General features: G+C 42.4%; 1 protein-coding gene across 6 annotated transcripts in view; it reads right to left on the bottom strand.

Annotated features, from left to right (window-relative positions):
* The window catches only part of LOC138624725 (sodium/potassium/calcium exchanger 2-like), a 46,454-nt gene extending 19,758 nt beyond the window's left edge, over positions 1 to 26,696 (bottom strand). The window contains exons 1-5 of one of the 6 annotated variants that reach the window (XM_069705166.1): positions 26,257 to 26,696; positions 24,032 to 25,112; positions 7,106 to 7,152; positions 5,832 to 5,940; positions 2,837 to 2,851 (exon numbers count right to left, since the gene is read on the bottom strand). In XM_069705166.1, the coding sequence (XP_069561267.1) occupies positions 2,837 to 2,851; positions 5,832 to 5,940; positions 7,106 to 7,152; positions 24,032 to 24,935 (1,075 nt within the window). In that variant the 5' untranslated portion in view covers positions 24,936 to 25,112; positions 26,257 to 26,696. Of the gene's footprint in view, positions 1 to 2,836; positions 2,852 to 5,831; positions 5,941 to 7,105; positions 7,153 to 24,031; positions 25,116 to 26,256 lie in introns of all 6 variants that reach the window. The other 5 variants (XM_069705167.1, XM_069705165.1, XM_069705170.1 and 2 more) reach the window with 5 other exon arrangements.
* Positions 26,697 to 26,910: the final 214 nt, after the last annotated feature.

Here is a 26,910-nt window from a genome sequence, read left to right on the forward strand (position 1 = left end):
ACATTGATTCTTTCACCCACCCGGTGCAGGGTGGCTCGGAGGGCGCGGGCGGGAGGGGGTTGCGACACGTGTGTGTGAGTGTGTGAGAGTGAGCGATCGTGGTGTCGGAGGGATAATGGGTTGACAGACGCTGGTTGGCTCGTCGCAGTTACATAACACACCGGAGGTGTGATTATCTATCAAAACAACATTAAGGGCAGCGAGGCTTTAAGGCCACAGTTGCTTGATACGATGGGGGTCACGGTGCACAATCAAATATATAAAGGAATAGAATAAAGTTGTGATAAATACGCTTCTGTGCTTTCTTGCTGAGAGTTAGATGAACGGGGAAACAGTGACTGTCTGAAGGTTCAAAATGCCACCCAACAGTACGTCAGGCACCTTGTTTGTTTAATCCAAACAGATTGAAGGGTAAAAATTACAATCTGTAATTTTATGGGGGGGGGGGGGGGGGTTATGTGTTGTGTGTGTGACTTCACAACGGATTATCTGACAACTCCAAAAAAAAGCTAAATATGAAGTGTTCAAAGCAAAAATGTACATTTTGTTACCTTTGAACAGATGCAGGTGAACCAATTCCCCCCGTTTCTAGGTTTTATGCGAAGCTAAGCTAACAGGCTGCTAGTTGCAGCTTCCTGTTTCGGGAACAAAAGAGAGCGATGTCAGCCGCCTCATCTAAAGCCTCTTCAAAGAAGCTAATGAGTATGTTTCACAAAAACTTGAATTATTCGTTTCAAAGATAAGAACTTAATTATCAGGTAAATATATTTTAGAAATATTTCGACAGTATATGAAACAAGACATCATTAATGTCTCATTATATTAAAAATACAGAATAATAGCTATTCTTTTTTTTCAATACATCTGCTACCATTTTAAACACTTACATAACATTGTTGTGGTGTTAAATATAATCTGTTGCTAAAATGTTGTAAATTGGCACAAAAAACACCCAAAAGTAAAATATAAATATGTTATATCGGAATAAATGGAAAATATATTTCCGTTGCCTGAGGGGGGGGGGGTCAGTGACAGTGAGTTCATTATCGAACCATGCGATCAATGGAGCCCCAGGTCACCACACAGTCAGCACTGCTGTGGGGGGGGGGGGGCAGCAGTGTGGGCTAGACTGGAAATGTTGGCTGGATGAACACTGAACAATTGTTAAAATACTTGAAAGTTGTCACAGACACTAATGTAATTTGGATTTCCTTTTTTACTTTGTTGTCTCCTCATAAGCTTATTGATTTCATTCTGGGTGGGTCTGAACAGACGTAAACCTAATTTTCTGGCAGACTTCCTTCCTGCATCAAAAACAGACAATAAGCCACGCCCTCTTTAGTCTCACCAGTTTACCCAAAAATCAGTCTCTCTCCCAGTATGTGTGTATAATGGTTTACCCAAATGACCTTGCACACACAAAGGCTGTTTTCCACTGGTTCCGTCTGCGACTCCTCCGAAGCCTTGGAAGGACTTTTGTGTGACCCTTGCTCAATACCTCTTTCCCGTCTATCTGAGCGAGCTAAAGATCAGCAGGAAAGCAACCGAAGAGATTGATGCTCCGAGGCGCCATATTAATGTGGCTCACACAGCGGTGCGGATATGTAAGGAGGAGGGAAAAGTCAGATATTTGAAATTTAAAAAAAACAACTCAATATGGTCGATTGTTGCAAAAAATCAAAAAAAAAAAAGCACAAAGGGTAATCAGTTTCCCACTACTATACTGTTTGTTTATTGCCCGTTTCCTTCCATAATGAGGTCAACTTCAGCCTCGGATGTGCACAGACTCACCACCAGATTTCAGATCTCGTGGTGATAAATCTTATTGAAGGGCCTGAGTCAAAGGCATGCACGCAGCCTGCATTCAGAGTGCTGTTTTGGGCTGCTTGTTTCAGCCATCCGCTGAGGGCTCAGATAGTCGAGTGAGAGCCACTCTGCACAGCTCCCTCCCAATCTCTCTGTGTAGTTCAATATTTGATGCCACTCCTAAGTGATATTGTTTGTAGCTCCGCACTGATGGAAAAAGAGATGCGGGCACTTGTGCCTGGAACTCACTGTACCGGTCTATTATAAAGTTCACGCCGATGAAAAACATGCAGGTTTAGTGGTCTATTATTAAACTGGGGAACTTTAACAAGAACCAGAAAGCTGTTGTTCTTTAACAAAATTAAAATGCTAAATACAGGAATTAAAAGGAGCATGAATCCATAACAGTTTGGTGGGAACAGCTAATTAAAAGTCTGTAAAAGGAAACAAACGTCAGTCTATAATTGCTCTGTCAAGCTCGTATCGACTCTGAGATCTGACGAAGGGGGCGTAAGGAGGGCTGAGAAAACAGCTGACAACTTTTCTCCCTCCTCCCAGCAGTTCATGAACTCAGCACAAATGAGGACACAAGACTCCATCTCCTTCTCACAACATGATCAGCTCCAGTCTCACAAACCGTGGAGACGAATGTTGACGGGAAAACCCAAACCACTCATTCTGGGCCTCTACCTGTGTTACAGAGAAGAGTCATACAAATGCTCAAACTAACAGGAATTCATAAGAGGAGAGAGAGGGGACAGTGGGGGGAAAACAATGCAGAAATGGTCACAGAGGGTTTCCAGGGAAAATGCATCCACAGAAGAGAATGAGATACTGGAAAGAGAGAGAGCGTTTGCGAGGATGGACAATACAGAGTTGACATACAGCACGGCGGCGCTCGGGAGATGTATACATAGGGGACACTTTGGGCAAGAGAGCCTCCAGGCTGTTGGAATGAGAACAAACAGACTTTTGTTTTTGGAGTAAGGGGAGGGGGGAGGTGGATACAGAAATTAGAGGAGTAACTCACCAGAGTCAGCAAATTCTGAACGGACAGTCAAAGAAAGAGAAATAGGAAGACAAACAGAGACAAGATAAATCCAGGTGATATTTAGTTGGATTGCAAACAGTTCATCATTGATAGGTATTATTCCAAGCAGAGAAATGTACGTTAAAGGTGAAATTAAAAGGAGTCAGTAGCACTTTATTTATGCAAGGAAATTACTGAAATGATTTAAACTCAAAGGAATAATTTGATGTTTTGAGAAACAGACTTTGCTGCACAGAGTCAGGTGAGAAGATGAGTACCACTCTCGTTGGTCAGCTAAGCATTAAAATGGGGCAAGAAAATGTCAGCTTAGCTTAGTTTAGCACAAAGAATGACAGCTTTGGTGCAAAATAAAAAATAAAGAAAATCACTCACTGAATCATGTTGTATGTGAGGGGATTTATCTTCTAATCTGACTCCAGGTAACAGAGTGAATATTCATATTTCCCAAAATGACAGACACACATGCATCCCCACACGCACACGCGCACACGCACACGCACACGCACACACACACACACACACACACACACACACACACACACACACACAGTCGAAGCATCCAGCAACATGAGCAGGGTTTTTCCTGCATGTCAAATTGCCAAATGCCAGTTTTGTGCCGCTGTAACCAAAGTCTGACCTGGTCTGTAGTAACTAAACTCACATGCTGTGGAGGTACAAGGTGAAGAAACCACAAATCAAAATCATAACAACAAATTTAAGTTGTCTGGTCAGTCACAACACACATCAAATGGTGGAGGAGGAGGAGGGGGGCTAAAAAGTGAAGAGTCAGTGTGTTTAAGCCAGGAAAAAGCGTATAGACACACTCACCCAAATATACACACACACACACACACACACACACACACACACACACACACACACACACACACACACACACACACACACACACACACACACACACACACACACACACACACATACAACTAACTAACCCCACTCTAAAAGCCTAACAAGTAAAATCTAACCAGCACTGGCTAAAGCAAGCTCAGACTTTCCCTCAGTGCGGACAACTTATTTTGAGAAATGCCTATGAAAAATGTATGGCTGGAGTCCTGCCAGCTCCCTGCGGCCCTGCTGAGCTACAGTTTGAGCCTGAGAGCACGCAAAAACAAGCAGCACAGCCTCCATCTTTGATGGATGCACCTGTTCGTCTCTCTCCACGCTGCGAGCTCACCAACAAAACGCTCCTTTGCATTAATGATATCAGTAAACGTGCAGCTGTCTGAACGGGGCCAACCTTTATTTGGGCCCCTACAGTAATGCAGCCGATGACTTGATTCAGCACTCGAAACAAATAAGGCATCTGACGAGCGCATTTTAAAATGCAGTCAGGACTAATGTCGTTGTTACATGCTCATGAGAGGAGGAGAAAACTTTCCAATGTGCTACAAACGTCAGCTGATCTGAATGTATTATTTTGAAGCCCCATAGTGTTGCCTTTGTTCTTTCCAGTAATTAATTCACTCCTCGTGTCATGTCACACTGTAGTAGTTGTTTCAGTGCATTCATTTCCACTCATTAGTTTGCCAGAAGACACATCAGTCAAATGTGGTGCAAATCTGCTGCATTCATTTCACACTCAAGCAGAATTTGTCCTTTTGACCATTTTGAATTCACATAAAAGAAACAACAAGCATTTCTTAACACATAGAGACTTCATGAATATTTAGATGTGACTGAGACCACAACATCAGAAATCATCAGGAGAACATGTTAGATGTGATTAAATGGCAGAGCGGCAGGGTGGAGTATGTTGAACCCTCTCGTGTACATATGTACGAGACTCACACTCCCCCAGCACGCTATGATTTATATTTTAATCACCGAGATGGAAAGATGAATACACCCAGAGACGGGACACCTTGGATTCGGTGTACAACAGAGATTTGATGTATGTTAATGTGTACTTTAAGGCCTGTCTTGGCACAGCTTGTTAATCTTTTCTAAGCTGACTAATTCTAGTTTTGGTTTTCAAGGAAAGTGAAGTCATTTCAGAGAAAGCTGAAATGAGTCACGACAGAGGAGACATCTGCTAATGCCATCACCGAAGAGGGGAAATATTTAGTCTGACCATTGTTTTATGTTTATAAGTGTCCCATATATGTTATTTTGTCTTGTAGTGATTTTGAAGCTTACTATCAAACAACAAACTGATATCAATTACTATAAAAGCTAAAAGAAAAAGGGGAGTGAATATGACATCATCTGTAGAATAACAGAATAACATTAATATTCGTTTTTTAGGATTAGAATTCATCACATTATAAAATACTCCTTCCACATCCCATTCAAAGACCAAAGCTAAATATAGATAGTCGAATGAGAAATTCCTCAAACCCTCCTCAGACCCCTGCTGCCTGTTTTACTCTCTACAAACATGGATTTTTTTTATTTTTTTTATTTCCCTTAATCTTTTCCAGGGTGTGTAGAGAAATGGGATGACACTGCACCTCCCCCGGCGTATTAACATATTCATCCGCCGCGCCGAGCACTGACACTGCCGTTTTACATTTCCTTCGGCTAAGCTAATGACCTTCATCTTGGATTAAAGGGAAACGATCTTCCACTTCAAACTCGTCTCATGTTAACTGTTTTTAAAAAGGGGATCGATTCAGTCTCTGCATACAACACAGGGACTCCAAAAGTGTTTCTAAGGTCACGGTGGAGCTTCTGGATTTGACGGGTTACATTGGGTGCTTGTATACATTGTCATTTGGAGTGTGAACTATTTGTTGCTGGAAACGTGAATTCAACAGTTGCCTTGCGGTGATGGTTGTACATTTTTAGTTACATCCATTTTGAGACACAAAAAGAGGATTTGGACCAATGCAAGAGAAAAAGACAGGAATAATGAGTTTTAGGTGAGTTTAACCTGAAAATGACAAATGAAAATGGACAATAATATAAAAAAAAGAAGAAGATATGACACTTGTTTTCTGTGTGACTGTCTTACCTTCACTTAAAGGGTCCAACGTGTGAATCATCAGCTGGAAAATGCTGTTCCTCATCAGGCTGTTATGCAGGGAGGCGGAGCTACCTCCCCTTTGTAGGCGGGGCCTGTTCTGTGAGAGGAGAGGCAAGGTGTCAGTCCAATAACCCACTGCTGATGTGATGGGAATCTTTCAGTGCTTTACTCCTAGTATACCAAATACTCTTAAAGCATATGGCTCACTCTATGTAATGTAAGCACGTCACTAAAGCTATTTCTAATCCAAGCTTAGGAAAGTAAATGCAGGAAAAAAAACATGCTGGGTTAAAAGCTCATTTAGTTTCACATTAGAGTGAAGGATGATTTTAGGCACCTGTGCTTTGATTGTTGTGAATTTACATCATTTTAAGCACAGAAAGAAGGATTCATGTTACTGCATCAATTTGGTTCCTGAATATATGATGCTCCACCACCTTCAATTATGCTCCTGGTTGGAATATGATTCCCTAATCCTCTTTTCCATAAAAACCCCTCAGCGGAGCCTGCAACCCAGTAAAAAAAAATAAATCTTAAAGTACCGCGGCTTCTTAAAAATAAGCCCCATGGGTTGAGACAAGCATTCACGGTTTCAGTGGCATTTGAGTTCCTTCTCCCAAAAACAAGCCTCGTCAAGGTCACGCCAGGCAGATGAGGCTGAACTTGAAAACTGTGGGAAATTAGGCGGAGCCGCAGGTGGCAGCCGTTGGGCGTGTGTCCGCCTTCGGCTGCTCGCAGGTGACAAGTAGGCACAGGGGGGGTGTCAGGTGCTAATTCACAGGCCCATATGGGTGTGAGCGGGAGGCGAGGGAGACACGTAGACTGGCAGGGCTCGTGTCAGGTCTCTGCAGAGGTGAGGCTTCCCGATATGACCCCGAAGAATCTCCTTCTGGCGCTCTGCTTCCTTGTACATTGTGAATGAAAGCTAAACACTCGACGATACACTGCACTTTTCTTGAACTATACAAGCGTCACAAGAGTTTCGGGTTTTCAAAACGCATGCTCCTTCCTCAATTGCCTTTTTGCATGCTGCATACAAACGCAAAGAAAGGGGCTTTAGAAAACAAGACGGAGCAAGTCTCGGCCTACAGGGAGGCCTGAAGGTTAGAGATAACAGTACACGTGTCTTGTTCACAGTGTGGTGGGAAGAAACACAACTCACGCTAATACATCTACACAGAAACAGGAACAAACACACAAGCAGACGGGGGTTGGGGGGTGGGGGGAGTGGGGGGGGGGAGTGTCAATCAGACAAGACCTACCGACAACTTGCCGTCATCCTCCAGCGCCCCAGGACTTGCCTTCTCATCCAACACAAAGAGAAGAAGAAGTAAAAGGTGGGGGGGAGAGAGAAAGAGAAAACAGGAGATAGATGTGAAGCATGCCGCACAAAACAACGCGGACGAAATGAGAAGACGATAGAGTAAAGACATTAAAGCACAATAACAGTGATGACGGTGACTGACTGTGATGTAAGTAGACAAGACTTGAGGAACAGATTCCTCCCCACTGACGTGTCTGCCTACTGCGTCAGTCGCAAGCTGAGCAGGATTAGGTTGTGTCTTGCTTTAAATTCCTCGAAATTCATTCAAAAATGTCATTTAAATTTGATGTCAGGAATTTCTTTGTACATATTGCAAGAGTACGGTTGTGGTGAAGAGGTCCAAAAAAAAAAAGAAAAAAAGAAACACTCACTGTCAGTCGAGCTGTGAAATATTTAATACTCTGACATTTTGTGAAATACATTAATTCACTTTCTTGCCAAGTGAGGCGAGAAGGAAGAGAGTGATACTACGATGTCTCCGTGGTAAATATGGAGCCGGTAATCTGTAGCATAAGGACTGGAAGCTAACGGCTGTGTCCACACGTAGCAGAGGTAACAAACTCAACCGTCTGTTTGTTCAATCTGTAGACAACTGAGGTGTAAAGAAGTTAAGAGGTTGCAGCTCTTAATTTACTGCACAGTTATGAGAGGGTGGACTTGATCTTCTCGTCGAACTCTCAGCAAGAAAGCACATAAGTGTATCTTGCCAGTTTTTGAAAGTGGTAAGTTTGCCTGCGAGAACGTGCCAGATCATGCCAAAGAGACTCCAGTCCTTCAGCCATCATTCTCAGCAGGCCTTTTTGGCATCCACAGTGCTGTAACACAGATTATTTCTGCAACAAAAAGCTTTTCACCACCAACCGCCTGACTGAACTGCACTCATTTCATCTCCAAAAAAAACGCGCGCGAGATAACAGTCGCTTCAAGGCCTCTGTTTCTGACTGCAAGGGAAAAAAAACACAAAGCTTTTGTTCAGATCTTAGTATATATCAAGGCTTTGTATTGCTGCCTACACAGTTTCAAACAGACATGTGTAGACTGTGGAGGCACTAGTGTGTGATAAGGCACCCAGTGCAAAATGGAATTCAGAAACTGATCCGGTACAGATCTCGTGAGCGTTTAAAAATGCACACAAATATAGAAGTTTTTAAGACAACTCAGTATTTTAGTTGCATGCTTAATAATGACGCTTCATTGCATCGATTATTAAATCCTTTGATAACAGGAAGGAGGAGTGTGGTGTTAACTCTATGTGGACGTCAGCATTTGTCTCAGCAGATTTCTAGACTGAAAAAAATTAAGAAAATTAAACTGTTTATGTCTTCTTTGGTTGATAACACATTTATGAACTTTTAAATGAAGTTGCCTCCTTAAATTAAATAACTTTTACTCTCAAACTTGTTCTGTTTGGAGTAAAATCCCCGCTGCAGGCATTGTGTATGTCAGTACCCGCAGTGTCCCACTGTTTCTGTTTAACAGCCTTTAATTTACCATTTATTAGCTTTGCCTCTGTATAGCTACAGAATAATTACAGAAATGAGAAGGCTGAAATTAAACGTTTGTCAAAAAATGAAGCAGAAATTGAGCTAATCTTGAGGTTTTCCAGAGCTATTCAACTATAACCTCCTATCATATCTTCAGGGTGATTCCCTGCATACTCCCGTGTCATTATTCTATTTTCCTCCCTAGCACTGTCCTCAAAGGCAAGTCAGGAGGGTTAGGAGAGGGGCAGGTGAATGTGCCAGATAGAGATTATGCCATGGGTCGCTCATTAAGCCAGTGTTAAATATTATGACTAATAATCACGTAGGGAGATTAGTATGTTCTCTGGAGTTTTTGTGTTCTCTAATACCAGCAGCTCTGCCTCCTAGTTCTTACGTAATGTCACATCAGGATCATTCTTGGAAGCGGATCAGCCGAGGGAGATAAATGTCCCTCTGCAGCCATGTGCGTGTAACCCTGTGTTACGGGGAATTATCGATGAAAAGTGTGACATTATGCAAAAATACTTCCGCTTTCAGCGCTCAAATTGCCCGCAGCTTAAAGCGGGGACTTTCGGAGGAATCTGAGCGGAGCTGGTGGATCGCTGAAAGCAGAGCCGGAAGTCCTGACTCTGCAACGTCGGCGGCGGTTTATAGGTCTTCTCGTGTGCAATCCAAGAGCACAAAAACAGTCTATTTCTGGAGGAATTTGATTTGCATTTTCTTTATGCTTCGACATCCGAGCCAAATTACACAGGAGAATAATGGCTTTTATTACAACTCTTTCTAGTTTGATTAAATCCATCCCATCTGTGTTTGATCCTTTGAATCCCTAATATACTCCTTATAGATACACTACAAAGTGTAATAACAAAAACCAGCAGTACATTTCATCAATCGTATGAGCCACTTTCCATAATTTCCTGAGTTGTTATACATGTTCAGGGATTCTGATAAGTACCGCACTCAGTGAATCATCTCATGACTACAGTGAGTAAACTCTACAGGGACACTCCTGAGTGCGACATGGAAACTGTGACAGTATCCACAAACCCGCTTGCAGCTTAACCTGTGGCCAAATATAACAAAATTGAAATAATTTGGCAGCTAACACCCTCTTTACACTCTCTTGGTATAAATTGAACAAAGAAGTTTCGAAAACAAGCTGCTGACAACAAGCAGTTTGTACATTTGTAAGCTGGAGAAGTGTGGGCTAGCTTTCCCCCCCCCCCCCAACTGCCAGTCTTTATGCTAAGCTAAGCTAAGACGCTGCAGCTTTAAGTGACAGAATTATTGTGCAGACTTGAGAGTGTCGTCAAACTTTTCATCAAACTTCTGTTTAAACTTCAAGCAAGAAAACAAACGCTATAAATGACACAAATGCCCAAACGGGCCCTTTTCTACGTATTTAAATCTGTGCCAGGGGCCCAACAGTGACATTACAGCAACTCTGACGTGAGAAATCCTGAGGATGACGCAGCCGGTCGAACTGCAGTAAATGCGAACATACTGGAAACAAAAGCAGATGAGAGGTATTGTGTTCAGACCTGTGAAAATGAGACTGCCCGGCCTGCTGAGCAAACCTGAAAAGCGAACTCTTGCACAGCTCCAGGCATTTTGCCCGCACGTGCTTACAGTAGGCAGCCTGTCTGTCAGAGCATGACAGAACACCCTTCGAGATTTGTCCATCTAGATTCATCGTGTTAAAGCTAAACTGTTGATCAGCACGACTGAGCAGCATCTCTCTCTCTCTCTCTCTCTCCCCCACCCACCCGTTTTGCCTGGAGACGATAATGATGATCTTCAAGGAAAGAAGAGAAAAGATGCACAACAAGTCAAGAAGCCATCCACTTGCTAATTAGTAACCCCTTCATTTTTCTAACAAGCAGAACTAATTACAGGAGCTGCCACTGCCCTGATTTCCCACAAGGCACTGCTCAACAGGACTAAGCTAAAATTGCTTCCGCTTACCCCCCCCCGCACACACACACACACACACCCCTCAGCCCCATCTCCCAATCAGACAGGCTCTTGGGAGACAAACAGGGTAACAAAAAGTGCTGTGTCATTTTTTTTGCAAGTGAGCGTAATCAACCAAAGCGGGGTTTGATCAGACGCGAGGGCTTTTTGTCCTCTTCCCGACAGTTTTCCATGTGCTCGTAGTGAACTGTAAAGGCAGTTTTTGTGTGAAACAATAATTTTCCTAAAGTGATTTTTCCACCAGAGTGCAATACAAGGTTTTGGCTGAGTAAATACAAGGTGTGGGATAATGACCTCGTGCAAGCCTGATCAAATGTGTGGTTTTGTTGTTCATCATCAGATCAGAGCTGCTTCTTGATCTGAACCTGATTCTTTGTTTATCAGACTGAAGAAAACGTTGAACAAAAGTTTCTTCAATCATTCTGCATTTATTTTTACGCAGCACGACGGTGCTGCTGCTGCTGCAGCACCCTCAGCCTCAGATGTATCAGCTGCCCTCTCCTCTTTACCTGAATGCAGTCTTTTTGATCTCATCTTTTCTTTAGGTTTCGATGTTTACTGCTCTTATTGTGTTGGCACTTCCTGATGTTTCCCAGTTTTACAAAGAGATGTGACCACAACGCCAGACTCTCTCTTTGGTACTTATCTAAATCTGGCCGCCTTTAGGCAACTGGGCAGTCAGGGAGAAACAGGTCTGTACTCTAACAACCGCGGTACTTTCCATCCTTCTCAGTATCACTGTTTACACCCCTCCACTGATGACATACGTTTCTGTACGTCAATGAAAGGCATGAAAACGAAGAATTTCATTTTCTTGTCTCTCTTTTACTGTCACAATTTCCCAGTATGGATGTGTTCCGCGCAGGAAACTTGAATAATTTAACATGCTGTGAAAAGTCCAGCTATATATACACACAGATATCATCAGAGTTGCTACTGGCTGAATAGACAGAATCACCAGAAACTGATCTGGAGAGACATCTGGCAGTATTTGTCAAATGAAACCAAGAAACAGGACTGCGCTGCTTCACCTGGGTTCTGAGATCACTGTCAGTGTCATGAGTGAACTCTCCTTTAAAATGACAGGAGTTCAATATAGTGGTAAACATGCTTTCCCTGCAACCTGGCCTACTTTTCCCAAACTTAATCTGAATCCTGGTACATGTAGGTGCAGTGGGACAGGCTGTGTGATTGTCATTTCTTTATGGCAACAGATGCAGCTAAATGATTTGGTTTTGGTTTTTTTGTCTTATTTTAAAACAATAGTTATGGTATTATTCAATAATTTGCAGAAAAATCCTTAAAATACCCGTGCCAACAATGCCTCAGTCCATAGTCTGTACTTTATGCATATTCTTTTGCCCATCTGTGGCATTTAACCCGACTATAAATCAATTCATTCCCTCTTATAAAAACGGACTCTAAAAGGTATTTTTTTAGAAGGCTGTTTAGTTTTGTAAAGCAGCTGCGCCGTGTAGTTTTTAGCAAACATTATTCAAACAGGAGTAAAGACCGGATTTATGAGGGCCTATTTTTAGCTGTGGATTAATACACATTTACTGCTCTAGTGAAAATCACAACAGCAGGGCGGTGTTTGCGGGATCGCCTGAGAACAAACTGCAGTGCCTGTGAACACTGTAATGAAGGAACATGTCCACCAGTAAACCAGTGGGACTCGCTGATGCCTTTTCATCATTTTTGGACAACGGTGGAGCTCTAAAGCACGGAGGAACGAGCTGCAGTATATCAGGCTCTGGCTACTCAGGGAGTTCCTGTTAGTGGGAAAAAATTAATGACTGATTTACTCGTCGGATGTTTTGAAATTAACAATATCGCCAGACTTTTGTTTTGTATTTCAACACTAAGCCGACATCATCAGGCAGCAACTATTATTTTATTGCACCTCATCCACTCACAATACTGACCACTGACCTGCTTTGTTGCACCGTCAGCAGACAGTCACGGCCCATCTGAGGCAAAGCAAAGGCAGAGCCTGATGCATCATTCGTCCGTCAGTGACGGCCATAACAAGTGTCAACCCTCAACAGCGGAGGAGAGGCAGTCAGCAGATTCACAGAGCCCGAGAGCATTTTCTAATTAGCTCATTAGTGACTGTCTGATTGCAATCACTTCAGTTTTAAGAGTTTACTCTCTGAAATTTGGTTTGAAATCCTCTGCGGTTATCTGTGTGATCTCAGGTCTGCCTGCAGCTGCTCTTTGCGCGACACAGACATCCTCGCCCTGGATTTCACAAATTACGGGTATTACACAAACTGCGACTCTCAGAGCTGATGTAATGTTGAGCTGCTGCAGCTTAGCGCGGCTGATGTTTGAGGGTCAAAAATCCCCCCGAGAAAGGAGTTAAATTTGAGGCTCGGCAACCTCCGACCATATGCAAGGTTTCTGTCTCGTGCGTGTCATTTCATACACCCATGAGATAGGGATCTCGGTGCCCTTCACCTGACGCTTTTACAGTGCAGTTACATGATCTAATTCAAACCCGCTTTCAAAAATAGCCCTTGATCAATAAGGCTTTCAGTTTCTTGCAAGCCTCGATGTTTCACCTTCAGGCTCTCCCCTCAGAAAAAAACACTGCGCTCTCTCATTTCACATTTTCAAGAACTGCTTCACCTGCAGCAGACGCCCGCGTATCTAAATCTAGATATATGTTCGCTTGACCTTTATGACCTTCAGCTACTGACTTGCACAGAGCCACATGAGTGAAAATAATCACGTGTACAAAAATATACTGATATTAAATCAATAGCCGAGATCCTAAAACAAAATCAGCTCACTGATGGCCTGAGCAATTGGTAGCTTCAGAAGCTAAAGCCCAAACACAGTACAAATCAAATAGCAATGGCCTCCTATGAAGACAGCAGTTAAAGCTGCAGCCAGAGCGATTCAACCTGTCGAGGTCACATCAGAATACAAACTCCCTAAAGACAAGCAGCTTCATGAGGCGGGCCTACGGAGATACACTCCTCTGTGCGGGCCATAAAATAAGGCGGCTTTCAACGATCTCTGTCCCTGCCGGCTCCACGGCGATAGATTAAATAAAACCTCTATCCGTGTAGCTGATCTGACAGAGCAGGAAATCACAGACACTTTCACGGTAAGTAATGTTGAGCCTCGTGTGACTTCGAAATACGTCAAAAAAGGAATGTACAAAAAAATAAGCAGCGTGTGAGACTCATTTCTCCACTGCTGAGTCTTTTATTTTTTGTTGATTTACAAAGTACCGAGTGGCCCTCGATGCAAAGAGTGAATGTAAAAATAGACACCACCACATTTAACAAGAACAGAAAATGAGAGCTTAAAGGTGAGGCTAAAAGAAAGGAGATGAAAGGCAGCACTGCAGTCAAAGTACTTGAAGTATGTCGATGACCAGTGAGGTGGAGCTGTCCGTGGTGCTGCACACCAAAGCCTGAACAGATGCCCAGCTTGTACATATTCTCTGTGATGAGCTGCAGCTAGTTTGGATTTACATTTACTCACTTCAATTTTTTTAAACGTGGGATGTAAGGAGTTGCCAACTTGCGCTTTACCACGAGTGATGAGGGCTGAATGAGACGAAGGAAAGCGCCAGTGACCTGCTGTACCAATTCTTTAAAAAAAAAAAAAAAAAATGTATGCTAACCTAAAAGATAGTTTTGAAAGAATATGTCTCGCACTGCAATAAAAAAAATAAAAAAAATAAAGTTTGTAAGTAAAAACATATGGACGGGCAACAAAATGATCTGGATTGCAAACAAACGTTATTACTCTTTATTGTGTCACGAAAAGTTCTGATTGTGAATCAGACCTCTTTGTTTGAGAGTCAAAAACTTATGTTTACAGGTTGAATTGGACGTAATGGACCAGGTCTAGACTTTCTATTGGTGAGTTTGACTTGAATCCACAGCATAACTACACACACAGAATTCCCTCGACCTCGTTGTAAACACTTGACAGGAAAGGGCTTTGGTCAGTTCAAGAAAGATTGCTAATTTAATTGAAATGCTTTTAAATGTAGCAGCATGATTACCACTATTTAACCATTTATAATATTACGAGCCTACCACTAGGAATTGGCATATGTCACTGAAGGGACACTGACAACATGAAATGTGAATAATTCTAAAAAGCATTTCAATAGAAAAGACCAATATAATGCACTAACCTCCATGTAGCTCAACACAGTTCTCTCCAGTCAAATGTTTACAATGAGATCGAGGATGTGTGTGTGTGTGTGTGTGTGTGTGTGTGTGTGTGTGTGTGTGTGTGTGTGTGTGTGTGTGTGTGTGTGTGTGTGTGTGTGTGTGTGGCCAGGCTGTGGCTCCAAGTCAAACCCACCAATAGAAACTCTTGTCTCCCACATCAACGTAAATTCTGCTCATTATGTCCAACTTGCAAAAAAAAAACACATCGAGAGGCTTTTTAAGCAAAGTTGTCAAGTGTGTGACTAAAACCACTAAAACTGCAAGCAATACTTTCTTTGTAATCCAAATTAAAAAAAAATCTCAGTTCATATGATTTTGCTTACAAACTCGATTATTTATTGCCTTTGCGAGATCTATGCTTTCAAAACGGTCTTTTTTGCTTCTATTAAAAAAAAACAAAAAAAAACACAAAACTAACATACAAACATGGCCTTTGTTCACCACATATACCAAGCCTTCTTCTTTCTCACCCCCACCAGCTCTCAAACAATTAATTTTAAACTTCACCACCTGAATCAAACTTCCCACCTGCTACCCATGATCAAAACAGTCACTACAATATTCTGACAGTCAACTAGTGGACTCAAATAATCGTTTGTGTTATATGTGACTCTGAGAGAAATGTTTGTGCAGACATTAATAGGGAAGCTTTTAGTTTCAGGGGTCATGTCCATATTTCTTTTGTCTCTATAAACATCGTTAAACTGGATTCATAATGGCTTTAGTTCGCATGTGTCATCTTTTTAAGACAATAATAATGATCTTCAATGGTCTACTTTTTTTTAAGGAAACTAGATTATGCTTTTGATAATTACACAGACACTGTAATGAGTGACAGGGTGACCTTCAAACCATTAACAACACTGAAGAGGCGGTGAAGAGCCACTGTACGCTCCGATGAGAAGGAAGGGGGGAGCCACACAGTACAATTTCCAATTCAAGGCGACGTAAAAAGCAGCCAAGACAGCACCTGTGTGGCTAATGAGAACTTTGGCTTGCACAATTATTATCATTGAATGCAATTAAATTGAAATTGGACAAAAGTAGGGCGCTGGCGAGGCTGCCAGGAGAACCTGTAGAATAATTGTAGAAAATGGAAGCGAAATGGTGAAAGAAGGAAATCTGACAATAGCCCTCCGCTCGAGCTTTCTGTAACTTGACACTGTATGTTGTGATCGGTCAGTTACTTTATTCTGAGCGATATCTTTTTCTCTATTGACAATAAGGAAAAACCTCCAAAACAGGAAAACTAATTACTGGCTCGACAGCAGTGCTCGGCCCTCTCCCCCTCCTCAGACAAGAAGCCACAGCTGGAACCGATGATAAAACTTGGAACTCTTCATCGTCGTGGGGACATCAAAGTCGGAGGCTTTCTATTTTTACATTGTTTGGACTCTGGCTCTGTTGTCGCTGGCTGCGCACAAGTACGAAAACAATTCTGTTTCTCTTCCGATAACATGCATGCTTGTAGAGGTGTGCATGACACTACTGGTTGTATAACACACACAAAAAAGACAGCCAGCAGGAAAACTTCACTTGTGAAATGTGGGCATAAAAAAAAAAAAAAATCAATAAGAGAGATGTATTTTTCTGTAACTTTCTGACATGTTAAACCATGCTTCGGTGTTGCTGCTTCTACCTGAATCTCTGTAACCTTGGGACTGCACGCAACACACTAAAACATCAGTCCATTCAGTTTAAACCAAGGTCACTTCTACAACTTTCCTTTTGAAGGATACAAACCTGAATACTCTCCCTGCTTTCATAGAAATATATTGTGCAACTGAAGGACGAGGGCATGAAGTCAGCACCACAAAAATACATTTTGTATGTATTTTTAAAGTTTAATCAGAAAAGCCCAAACCTATGCATGCTTATGATGAAGAGTGGGGTTGTACGAAACATACTTTTACTGTAATTAAAAATGGGTATTTCAACAGGATTTCCTAGAAATTTGCCTGACAAAGCTGCTTTTTATATCCATTCAAGCCCAAAGAGGAAATAATGAAACAGATGTAGTTTATAATTTGGTATGAGCTCAGCAGTGCACATCCAGTTTTTACTGACAATTAGCCTATCATCTGTCATAATGGAAGATAATCCCATGAACACGTCACACACAACTAAGATAAACGAGAGATGCAATTCATGCAGAGCAGTTTGGTATTAGTGCATGAGGTGGAAGTTCACTTGGATTGGAGTGGATAAAAATGAAAAATAGCCCAATGAGCGGCGTGAAACAACTGCCTTTTATATGCGTGATTATACAGAAGGTGTGCAGCATCATCGTCGACATGTACAGCGCTGGTGCCCGAATGTCCAAATCCACAGGGAGGGAACACAAACAGTCTGCTCCCTCCACACAACCCCCTTTGTAACTGATCTTTGAAGCACATCCTGATGGAAGATCTCGCCTCTGTGACGCTATTTATAGCTTGGTAATGCATCAGAGGTCGCCCCTTCTATCTCAGCAGAACCAACATCTGCCTCGATACACACTGGCTTATCCAACATTGATGATAGCAGACTTCGAATAGCATAGTTTGATGCAGAATCTTAGACAATCTGCAGAGTCTATTCATTTCGACAAGTATGGAGACGTTCGTCCTGCTTTTTTCTTTTTTTTTTTTGACAGAGAGTTCTCTGTTACTTATCACTCATTTCATTGTCTCATTTTCATACTGTCATCACACTCATGAGGAATTAATTTAATGCCTGTAGCGTGATAACATGTAGCCTTTATTACACATTGCACGATGATATCAACTGCTCAGCTACTAGTTGTTCAATTGTTTTTGATGTCATGTCAGACGTCGGCTCGCTCCGCCTTTAAAAAGCTTTCATTATTGTTATTGTCAAACACAGACTTTCGGTGTGTCACTATGCTCATAACAAGTGTGTCTCCGCTGTCTTTCATAAAACCATCTGGCACAAAGTGCTGGCTAATCTGATCTGCCGAAGTCAGTATTTTCAAAAGCAGCCAGTCAGTCCATCAGCCAAACAATGAGAGAGGCCACAAGATAACAAGATAAGTCTGGCTAGCCTGGTGAGGTGGTCCTGGGGAGGGGGCGGGGAGGTGGGGTTTACGGATGATGAAAGACCCGTCTAATGCCATGTGCAGCCAGAGCACGCCTGCAACGTTGTTCCGCATAAAGATGACTTCATACCATCTGAGGGCTAAACTGACCTCTTTAAAAGATGTTTTCAAATGGTAAAATCAATCACAACAGCTGCATAAAGAAATTAAAGTTACAAATAGAATTGGAAAAAAATTATACTTTTCTTTCTCTCGCTGTGGAGTTTGTTTGAGATGTCAGCATTGACTGGCTTGGCTTACTGGGCTGTTTTTTTTTTTTTTTTTGGGGGGGGGGGGTTTGCACACTGAAAGAAAAAGAAAAAGGGCCGGACAAATGATTGCTTCAGTGGGACACCATCAGCATGCAAGGGCAACTCGAGTGCACAAACATTTGTTGCTTTACCAGTGGAAAATGACAAAAGCAGAGAAAAGCACTCCTCCATCTTGTGCTGCCATGATGATCCAAGATTGTGAGCCTGAAGAAGGAGCCGTTATTTCTATTGTGATCTCAAACTGTGTCTGTACACTGTGCGAGATGCGCTCAGGTGGAGCGGAAAAGGCATCAGGCTTTTGGGTGGCCTCCTTTGGCCCCTACTGCACATACTGAGTGACCCGACGTTCTGGAACCAGATGTGTCCGTGGACTCGAGTTGACTCTGTCACATGAAGTGACCGACCGCACCGCCAGAATAAGAAGCTTGGCTGTAACAGAACGTGCAACAATTAAGAGCAGCGATACGGTAAAAGGGTGTTTTCTGTGACCTATGAAACTTTGTAGCTGGCAGGGCAGCAATGCGGCCATTGGGCCTCGTTCACTAATATGTGCGTAGAAATGTTCTTACTTTGCGCACGCAAAATCATGATTGATGACACGTGCGTACCGGCCAATTCTGTTCTGACCACCTTGCGTATGTTAGTGAATCAGAATCATTCTAAATTGCAATTAGCATACTGCCACACCCCCATTTCTCCAATATAAATATAAATAAATATACTGCAACCAAACTAGGAGTAGGCGGGGCTGGGATATGATCACGATATTATTGTTGATACCATAAAATATTTGGTTATTCATTTCAAATAGGTGTTATAGCATCATGTGTCATCATAAATGTAAGTTTGTCTTTAAATATTCAGTAAAACCGAAGGTAGTGGTTGGTTGAACATCTGATCTTCTGTAACCAAAACAATTCCTGATGTCGCTCTCCTTTTTGGAACTAACTCTTTCAGCCATGCTTACTGTTGCTGCGCATAGGTTACACACCTAAAGTATGTTGCACAAGGGTGCCGGATTGATTTCCGAAGTAGGGCGATCAAAACTTGTGCGCTTGCGTGTCTGCAGCTTAACATAATTTTGATTGGCCCTGGTACAAATCGTTTTTTGGGCCCCTTCCCTCAGCAGGGAGTAAGGCCATTGGATAAACACATTAGCAGTAGCCAGCATGCCTGTCTACTTATTAACTATTGAGATTAAAGCAACCAAATTAAATAAGTAAAAGTGATGAGTGTAAACAATGTTGTTGTTTTTGTTTAAATACAGTTTGGGAATTTTTTTCATATGGAAAAATAAAGTTAGCCTACGTCAAAACAGCTATGACTCAAAACGATAAGGGCACAAAGTGGGAAGGTGGTATATGTGGGTATAAAAGTATAAACCAGTTGAAACCAGATTGGTGAACGATTGTTTAATTGAAATAAATTGTGTCGACAGACCGGCGTCACGGTACCGTCATGCATCTATGAATCACCAAGGTCGCAGAGGACAACACTCACGTTCTTGGCAGATTCAGCATCGGGCAGAGATTAGTGAAGCTCTGCTCGGCTGACACGTGCCATGTGCGACGTTAATGAACATTGATTGCATTTGGTGGGTAAAATTGTGTCCCTTCAGATTTATTAACCTGCTTTACCTCTTGCCCAAGAGTGGACGAATTCGATCAAAAAGGGGGACGCAATGATCCGTGACAAGAAAGGAATGTGGAACGGGGGCAGAAAGTGTGGGGGCCCTTGACGTCACAGTTATGTCACGTAATGGTGTGACATCCTTACGTCAAAAAAGTACCAACATTGCTGGTATGATGATATAAAGTTCCTTTAATAACAATTCAAATTGTAGCGATATTACTGAGTGATAAGATGCGACACAAACACAACAAATACTAACGCCTCAAAAATTCTCAATATGAACAATATTTCCAACTTCAGAAAGGTAGAATTTCTTGCGGTGATATTGCACTGGATTAAATTACACTGCAATGTATTTATCGACCGAGTGCCGAGTCTCGTGCATCATCTGAAGTCCTGATGAAATCCGTATTTAACAATGAAAATAATAATTCTGATAAACTGTTATTTAGTGTCATCTCTGTCTTCTAAACTGATTTAAAATAATAGATAAAAGCTGTCATCTGCTAATCACCCCCCCAAAAATGCTGCTTCTAAACAGAAAGCAGAAACATAAAAAGTGGGTGACAGCATGTAAAAACACAGCCAGTCCGCATCCCAACTCGCTGGGCAAGTGCCCTTCTTGTGAGATTAACAAGCAGCTAAGCACTCATTAAGTAAACAAAGGTATTAGGCACCAATCAGGCCAGAATGAAAGGAAAATGCTTCCTTCCAACATCTGCTTGGGTTAAAGATGGACGACACTGAAGCATGATTATATGATTTCACAATGTGAGTTAGAGAGCTTTTAAATCAGTTGTTGTGACATCAAGGGAACAAATGTATTTGAAATGGTTATTTTGGTGATAAAAATCAATGAAAGCTTTTGCCATTTTTGAGAGACATAGTCACCAATGTTGAAGCTACTGTTGACAATAATGTAATTTTAACAATGGATTACATCATCTCTTACTTAGTGACAACCCCAAAGGCATTTTGTTTTGATTTTATGGCCTTCCTCTTCACCGTTTTGGTTCACTTTCATCAGCACTGATTGCAGCAACGGTAGACGTCTGACTGACACAATCTGTCCACCACTGGACATCAGACACACAAAAATAGTGACCAACAACATAGTCAACAAAGTGGTGCATTTAACTGCTGAAGAGACAGACACTTCTCTCAGGTGGTGGTGGAAAGAAAACCACAACTAAATGGACTAAATGGAGAATACAGCTTGTGTTGATTGACCCCAATGAGCCAAAAGGTATCAGTTCCAGGCAGTCATATTAACTAGAAGACATTTTTTTTCCTACCTCTCAGTATGGTGCAAGGCTATTTTTTTAGTAGAAGAAACTGGAGTTCATTTTTGTTTTGTTCATTGAGTTCAGTGCATTTCCACAACCAATATCAGCCGAGTGGAGAGAGTGTGAAACCGTCCATATGCGGTCTCCACCCAAACAATGCGATGTCTTGAACTTGCTACAAACAAAAGCTTCTGCTGTCCTATTTTGTGGAAGTGGAAGTGCATAGTGCTGTCGATCATTATATTTGTGTTAACTGGATTGAGAGATTATTGCAGATTGCTTTTCAATGACGCTGTTCAACTGCTGATAAAACAATAGCTTAAGTAGACCAAGCAGCCACTGCATGGAACTGAGATCTGAAAGCTGTGTTTGGGTTGTATTAATAATGCTAGACCTCAGCCCACAGGTTAAAAGACAAAAAAAAAAAACCATCCTATGACACCTCTGATTTGTCCAAATGATCAAAATGCAAGCCCTGCTTTCTCCATTATACTCACTGCCTGGGAGCGAACACATTATTTTCTAGAAAATAAGAGAAACAAAGCCATCTATTTCTGTGTTACCGGGAGCAGAATAAACGAGTGAGATAAAAGAAACTTTTCACGTCAAAAACAAAATAAAAAGAAAAGGCAGCAGAGGCAGTTATCTAATGCGATGAAAGGCGGCAGTCACAGATACAAAACTGACGGATGACTTCTAAATACAGAACATCACCCTGCCGTCTACGTGAACCTCAGAATCTAATTTTTCATGGTATTTATAGCAAACATACGCTGTTACTGGCAAACTACCAATTACCAGCCGAGCAGCCCCATAACACCACCTCTCCTCTGCTGCTGCCTGCCTGTGTTTCGGTCTATGGCAGCAATGTAACACACAACATTGACGTCCCGATATCATAACGCATGTAATAGTCTCAGGGAAGCCCATTTTAATCAAGTGTTTAGTTCAAGGACACGGCGTAAAACGACACTAGCGTCCTCACACCTGCTCTGCTGTATGGAGGACACATTGGAACACATTCACCACAATGAAATGATTCACTTCATAAAAGTTGGTGTCATATTTTATCTGACATTTTTATGAAATATCTCTGGAATTCTAGTCCTTGCCCTCCTGTGTCACTCTGCTTCGCTCGTGTGAACTCACACATATTCACAAACGCACACACACACACACACACACACGCCAGCGAATATCAATTAACTCTCAAAATAACACTTGTGTCTTGAAATACACATGTCCCCAAAGTGTCAAAGCTTGATTAAAAACTGTGTTTAGATGATTATATTCTAATAATATTTGTTCCTTTGTAGCTCTATTAACCCTGACCAGGCTACAAATGAAAAAAAGAGGTTACCTGGCAACCTATATCTAAAGTAAAGTAACAGCTTTAGATGGTCATTTTGAACATCTTTAATTCATGTTTTTTTTAATGAGGATGCTGGGAAGTGGAGCCACGGTTTTGTTACCCACAAAGCCAGAGAGAGGAGAAGCTAAATCTGCTGTGAGCGACTGGAAGATGAGACGTGATGGCGGGGTTTTAATCGACTCATCTGTCTTGCGCAATTTTTTTCCTCCATCAAAAGTTGTTTTCCAGCAGACACCCATGCACGCTTCTCCTGGCCAAAGTACCCAGAATTCATTGCAGTTCAAGGTCACCTGAGTCTTCTCTGGCACTCAGCCCGTGCACCACAGTTCTCACTCTCTTCTTGCACATAAACCCTGAACCAAATGACTATAGCATATAAAGCATACAAGTACAGACAATGATAATGTACATGTTTACTTTCAAACAAAGGTGCATTCGTTTTAGCATTTTGGTTTACACACACTGCACAGCAAATGCTGCTATTGGCTTCCTTGAGAGTTTTTGTCTACATTGTGTAACCTGCTGTTTAAATATCCTTTATGTACTCAGAATAAATCCCGATTTAATGAAAGCTTTACAGTACAACTTTCTAAAAATTTCATTTTCATCTCATGTCACAAAGAAATCTAAATCCGTCCGGATAATCTCTACACCGGTATCAAATTGCACTGCAGTGTCTTTTGCCCTCAAGTGTCATTGACGGGGTGAATGTTAGGTGAAGTGACGCAATGATTTCTACTATTTTTGTCTGCAGAGTATTTGCTATTAATGCCTTTGAGCAAGGAGTGAAATATTACGCTGACTGACTGTATGTGAAGAACTTCCACTTAAAGCAAATATGAAGAGAAGCACGGGACAAACGCACAAATCCTGTACTTGGTTCACCTCGAATTTTATATGCCAACAATTTAAATACAGTGTTTATGTCGGGAATCTTTAACTGGGCGGAAAAAAATATCTCCTGAGATTTTCCAAGGGATTTGTTTGTCAGACTGGGACACAATTTGTAAAGCTTAACCCAGAATTACACATTTGACTCTGTTTCATTAATCCCACAGTGGAATACTGTATGTCAGCCCTGCACAGCAGCGTCGAGTGAATGGTATTAATGTACGATGGTCAGTTTAGCAGCTAAAAGTACTCCACACTTTATGCCCAATATGTTTCTGTTATTTTGAAGTAATGAGTGTACGATATAAGCCAACACAGCATATGTTTGGAAGCAGCTGTTCCATATTGAGTGATCTAAGAGTGCTGCACATCTGAGAGACACTGGTTCTATTTGAAAATAGTCACTTGGGTTGATGAGAACCAAAAGAAAAAAAAGATGCATGTAATTAAGAACATGTCGCTACGAATAAACTGGTTTGAGGTTCAAGTGAAACCGTTATCAAAGCAAGTCATTAGAACGAGAAACCAGCTGTATGAAGTGTTTCAAATGGGATGAGTGTGTAACCAGAGGAGACATCGAAGGTCATTTCTATCAGCCAAAAACTCATTACTGCACATACTGCAACGTCTTTAATGTTTTGAAACTTCATATAAAACTATATGTTCAACTCACCTTGGGCTGTACCTCTACTTCCACCACTTGGTTCTTGTTCATGCAGCCTTTGACAAAGCCCTCCATTGTGCTGTTGCACTTCATGAAGATAACGTAGGCGCCGTAGGCGGACAGCAGCGTGATACTTTCCCACATGGAGATGATGTTATCCAGGAAGAAGATGATGAGCATGATCAGATCCATGATATAGAAGGACACGTCACGAAAGAGCGGCCACCAGGTCAAGTTGAGGATCTCCTTGGAGAAGATTGCACACATCCCGATGACGAAGAGGATGTTAAAGACGGCCGAGCCCACGATGGTCCCGATGCCCACGTTGCTGTGCGAGATGAAGACTCCAATGATGGAGGTGAAGAGCTCCGGGGCCGAGCCGCCTGCCGCCATGAAAGTGGCGCCCGCTACGTCATCTGAAATGGTCAGTTTCTCTGTGATGACTGTCAGTGCTGGGACGAAGAACTCGTCGCACACGATGGCCAAGGCAATGAACATGTAGATCATGCCAAACATGTGGAGAGCCACGGCTCCTTGGCGCCTCTCCTCGCGGGTAAAAAGGTCTCGTGGGTACTCCCCATGGCTCTCGTTGCTATCTGCTGTGGATTTCATGGCTATCGGCATGTCAGCTGACACATTGGGGTCCCACTTGTTTTGGGTGAAAAGTAGAGTCCTGTGTGGGGCCGACTGGTGGAGGCTCTCCTGGGGGAGCGCCGGCTCACGCACCCCCCCTGAGCTCCAGGTCAAGGCACTGAAGGAGACAGCACTGAAGGCCACCAGGCTGAAGACGAACCCTAAGATCCGAACGGGCCGCAGCTTTTTTCGCAGACACCGACGGCCCGTCTGCTTCCAGGTGGGACCCAATGTGGGTCTTCGCTCTAGAGCATCCATGCAAGGTTGATCTGAACCCATGTCTGTGTGCAGCTCTTGGGTGTCCTCACTCTCAATTGGTCGGTAGGAAGAGGGGAGAGTGGGCAGCGGCGATTATCGGAGACAGTGCATGGTGCTGTCTTCAGTTTCAAACGAGCTTAAAAGATTGTAGGAGCTTTCCAGGGTCTGGTTTGCCAAATGATGTCTTCATATTAGCCTCTACTGGACAGTGTTGAAAGAACGAAGAAATACATTAATTACTGGACCAAAAAAAAAAAAAAAATCAGAGTAAAATTGCCAATGAAACACGATACATTTTTTATTTATTTTTTAAAGTGATTAATACTGTGTGCACAAGGTTTATTTTGGTTTGGATTAATTAGTCTAGTGACGAGAGGCAAAATGCAGATTTCATTTTTGACCTTTAAATAAATAAAAACAATTAAAAAAAAAAAACTACTAAATCAGTGTTGCTGTGGAAGACTTGGCTATAAACCAATCTATTCCAGACCAAGAAAACACCACATGAAGACATTAAGAAAATGATATCCAAGAATTAAAGTCTCATGCACATTATTCAGCCTAAAATGGATATTTAATGCATAACATTGGTTTTAAAAGCATCCCGTGATTTAACTGTTGTCCCCTCACACTACACTGAAATAAATGCCAGCATTTATGAAGGAAAAATAAATCCAAAAACGTATAAGTTTAAACATTTAAATGTAATTTTGTTGTGATGGTGGTAGTTTTGTAGCCTAAGCAGACAACCCCTGAATTAACCCCTGAATTAACAGAAATCTCAAGTAGGCTAAATGAATGTAAACCACAAGATACGCAAACAGACGGAAAAAAAAAACTTGGGACGCAGAAAGGCGATATACTGACTGATCCCGATTTAACCATTTTATATTTGTGCCAACTTGTGGTGAGAAATCTTGAGATGCACCTGCAAATATGAGGACATGTGAAGGCCGACGGTTTACGGACATCACTTGGCTGCGGTCAGTCACAGACGGTAAACGGTGCGACGCTGCTGCTCAGGTAAAAGCAGATGAAGAAGAAAAAAAACAACAACAAAAAACGCGCATCCTGTCCTGTTTGACTTTTCACCGATGCTGCCTTCAAAGCTGAACGCCTTCGCCTGACATGCCAGCAACACTGACAACTCTCTCTCTCCCCCCTCCACCCCCTCCCATCCCCCCTTGTCTGCCCTTCAATAAAGCATTCGCCCTTTCAGCTGTATCCTCACCCCCCAACAAACGGCTACCCGTCATCCCCGAGCAAAACAGCCCCAAACATGAGTTGCTCCTGGCGAGGCGCATGACGCGTGGAGAGCCTCGCACACCGTGTCATGCCTTACCTTTGACGGAGGCGAGGAAACAGCCGCACGGCAACAGCAGCAGGTTGGAATTAGGAAATCCTCTCCGGTGCCCTCTTGCTCTCATTGAACAACAAAAAAAAAAAAAAAAAGATGTGACCGGTCTCCGCTCTCCGACGGGAGAGGAGGAGCTTTGGAGAGGAGAGAGAGAGGGGGGGGACAAAACCCTGCTCTTCCAAACAAGCTCCACTCTCCCTCACAACAGCAGCAGCAGCAGCATCCGCTTCTCTCGTATGAGAGAAGAAGAAAAAAAAAAATCACCCAGTCGAAAATACCTTGCTAATGTAGCAGAACACTGCGCTGGGATGGGCTGACCACGTGAACCGGCTGGTTTATTAATAAAGCCAGGTAAGCGGCAGACGGCGCATCCCTCCCCTCTCGTCTGACGCGGCGGGGGCTTTGGTGATGTTTCATTTGAAGGAAGGAGTTGCCGTGGTTACACAGAAAAGGCAATATTTCCACACATTTTCTTATTTTCATTCCTCTGGTGGCGGAACAGGTGGATGTGCCTCAGCTCAGTGGGGGGGGGGGATGTATGCGCATGCTTTGGGTCATTTCAAGGTGACATGCGCTGTGGTGTCATGTGCAACCAAAAGGTGCAGCATTATTGATTATTTTTGTCACATAAAATACATC

This window comes from Brachyistius frenatus, unplaced genomic scaffold, assembly GCF_029030835.1.
Source record: "Brachyistius frenatus isolate BFR_SWC_R1_liver_20210118 unplaced genomic scaffold, ASM2903083v1 Contig_54, whole genome shotgun sequence".
NCBI lineage: Eukaryota > Metazoa > Chordata > Actinopteri > Embiotocidae > Brachyistius > Brachyistius frenatus.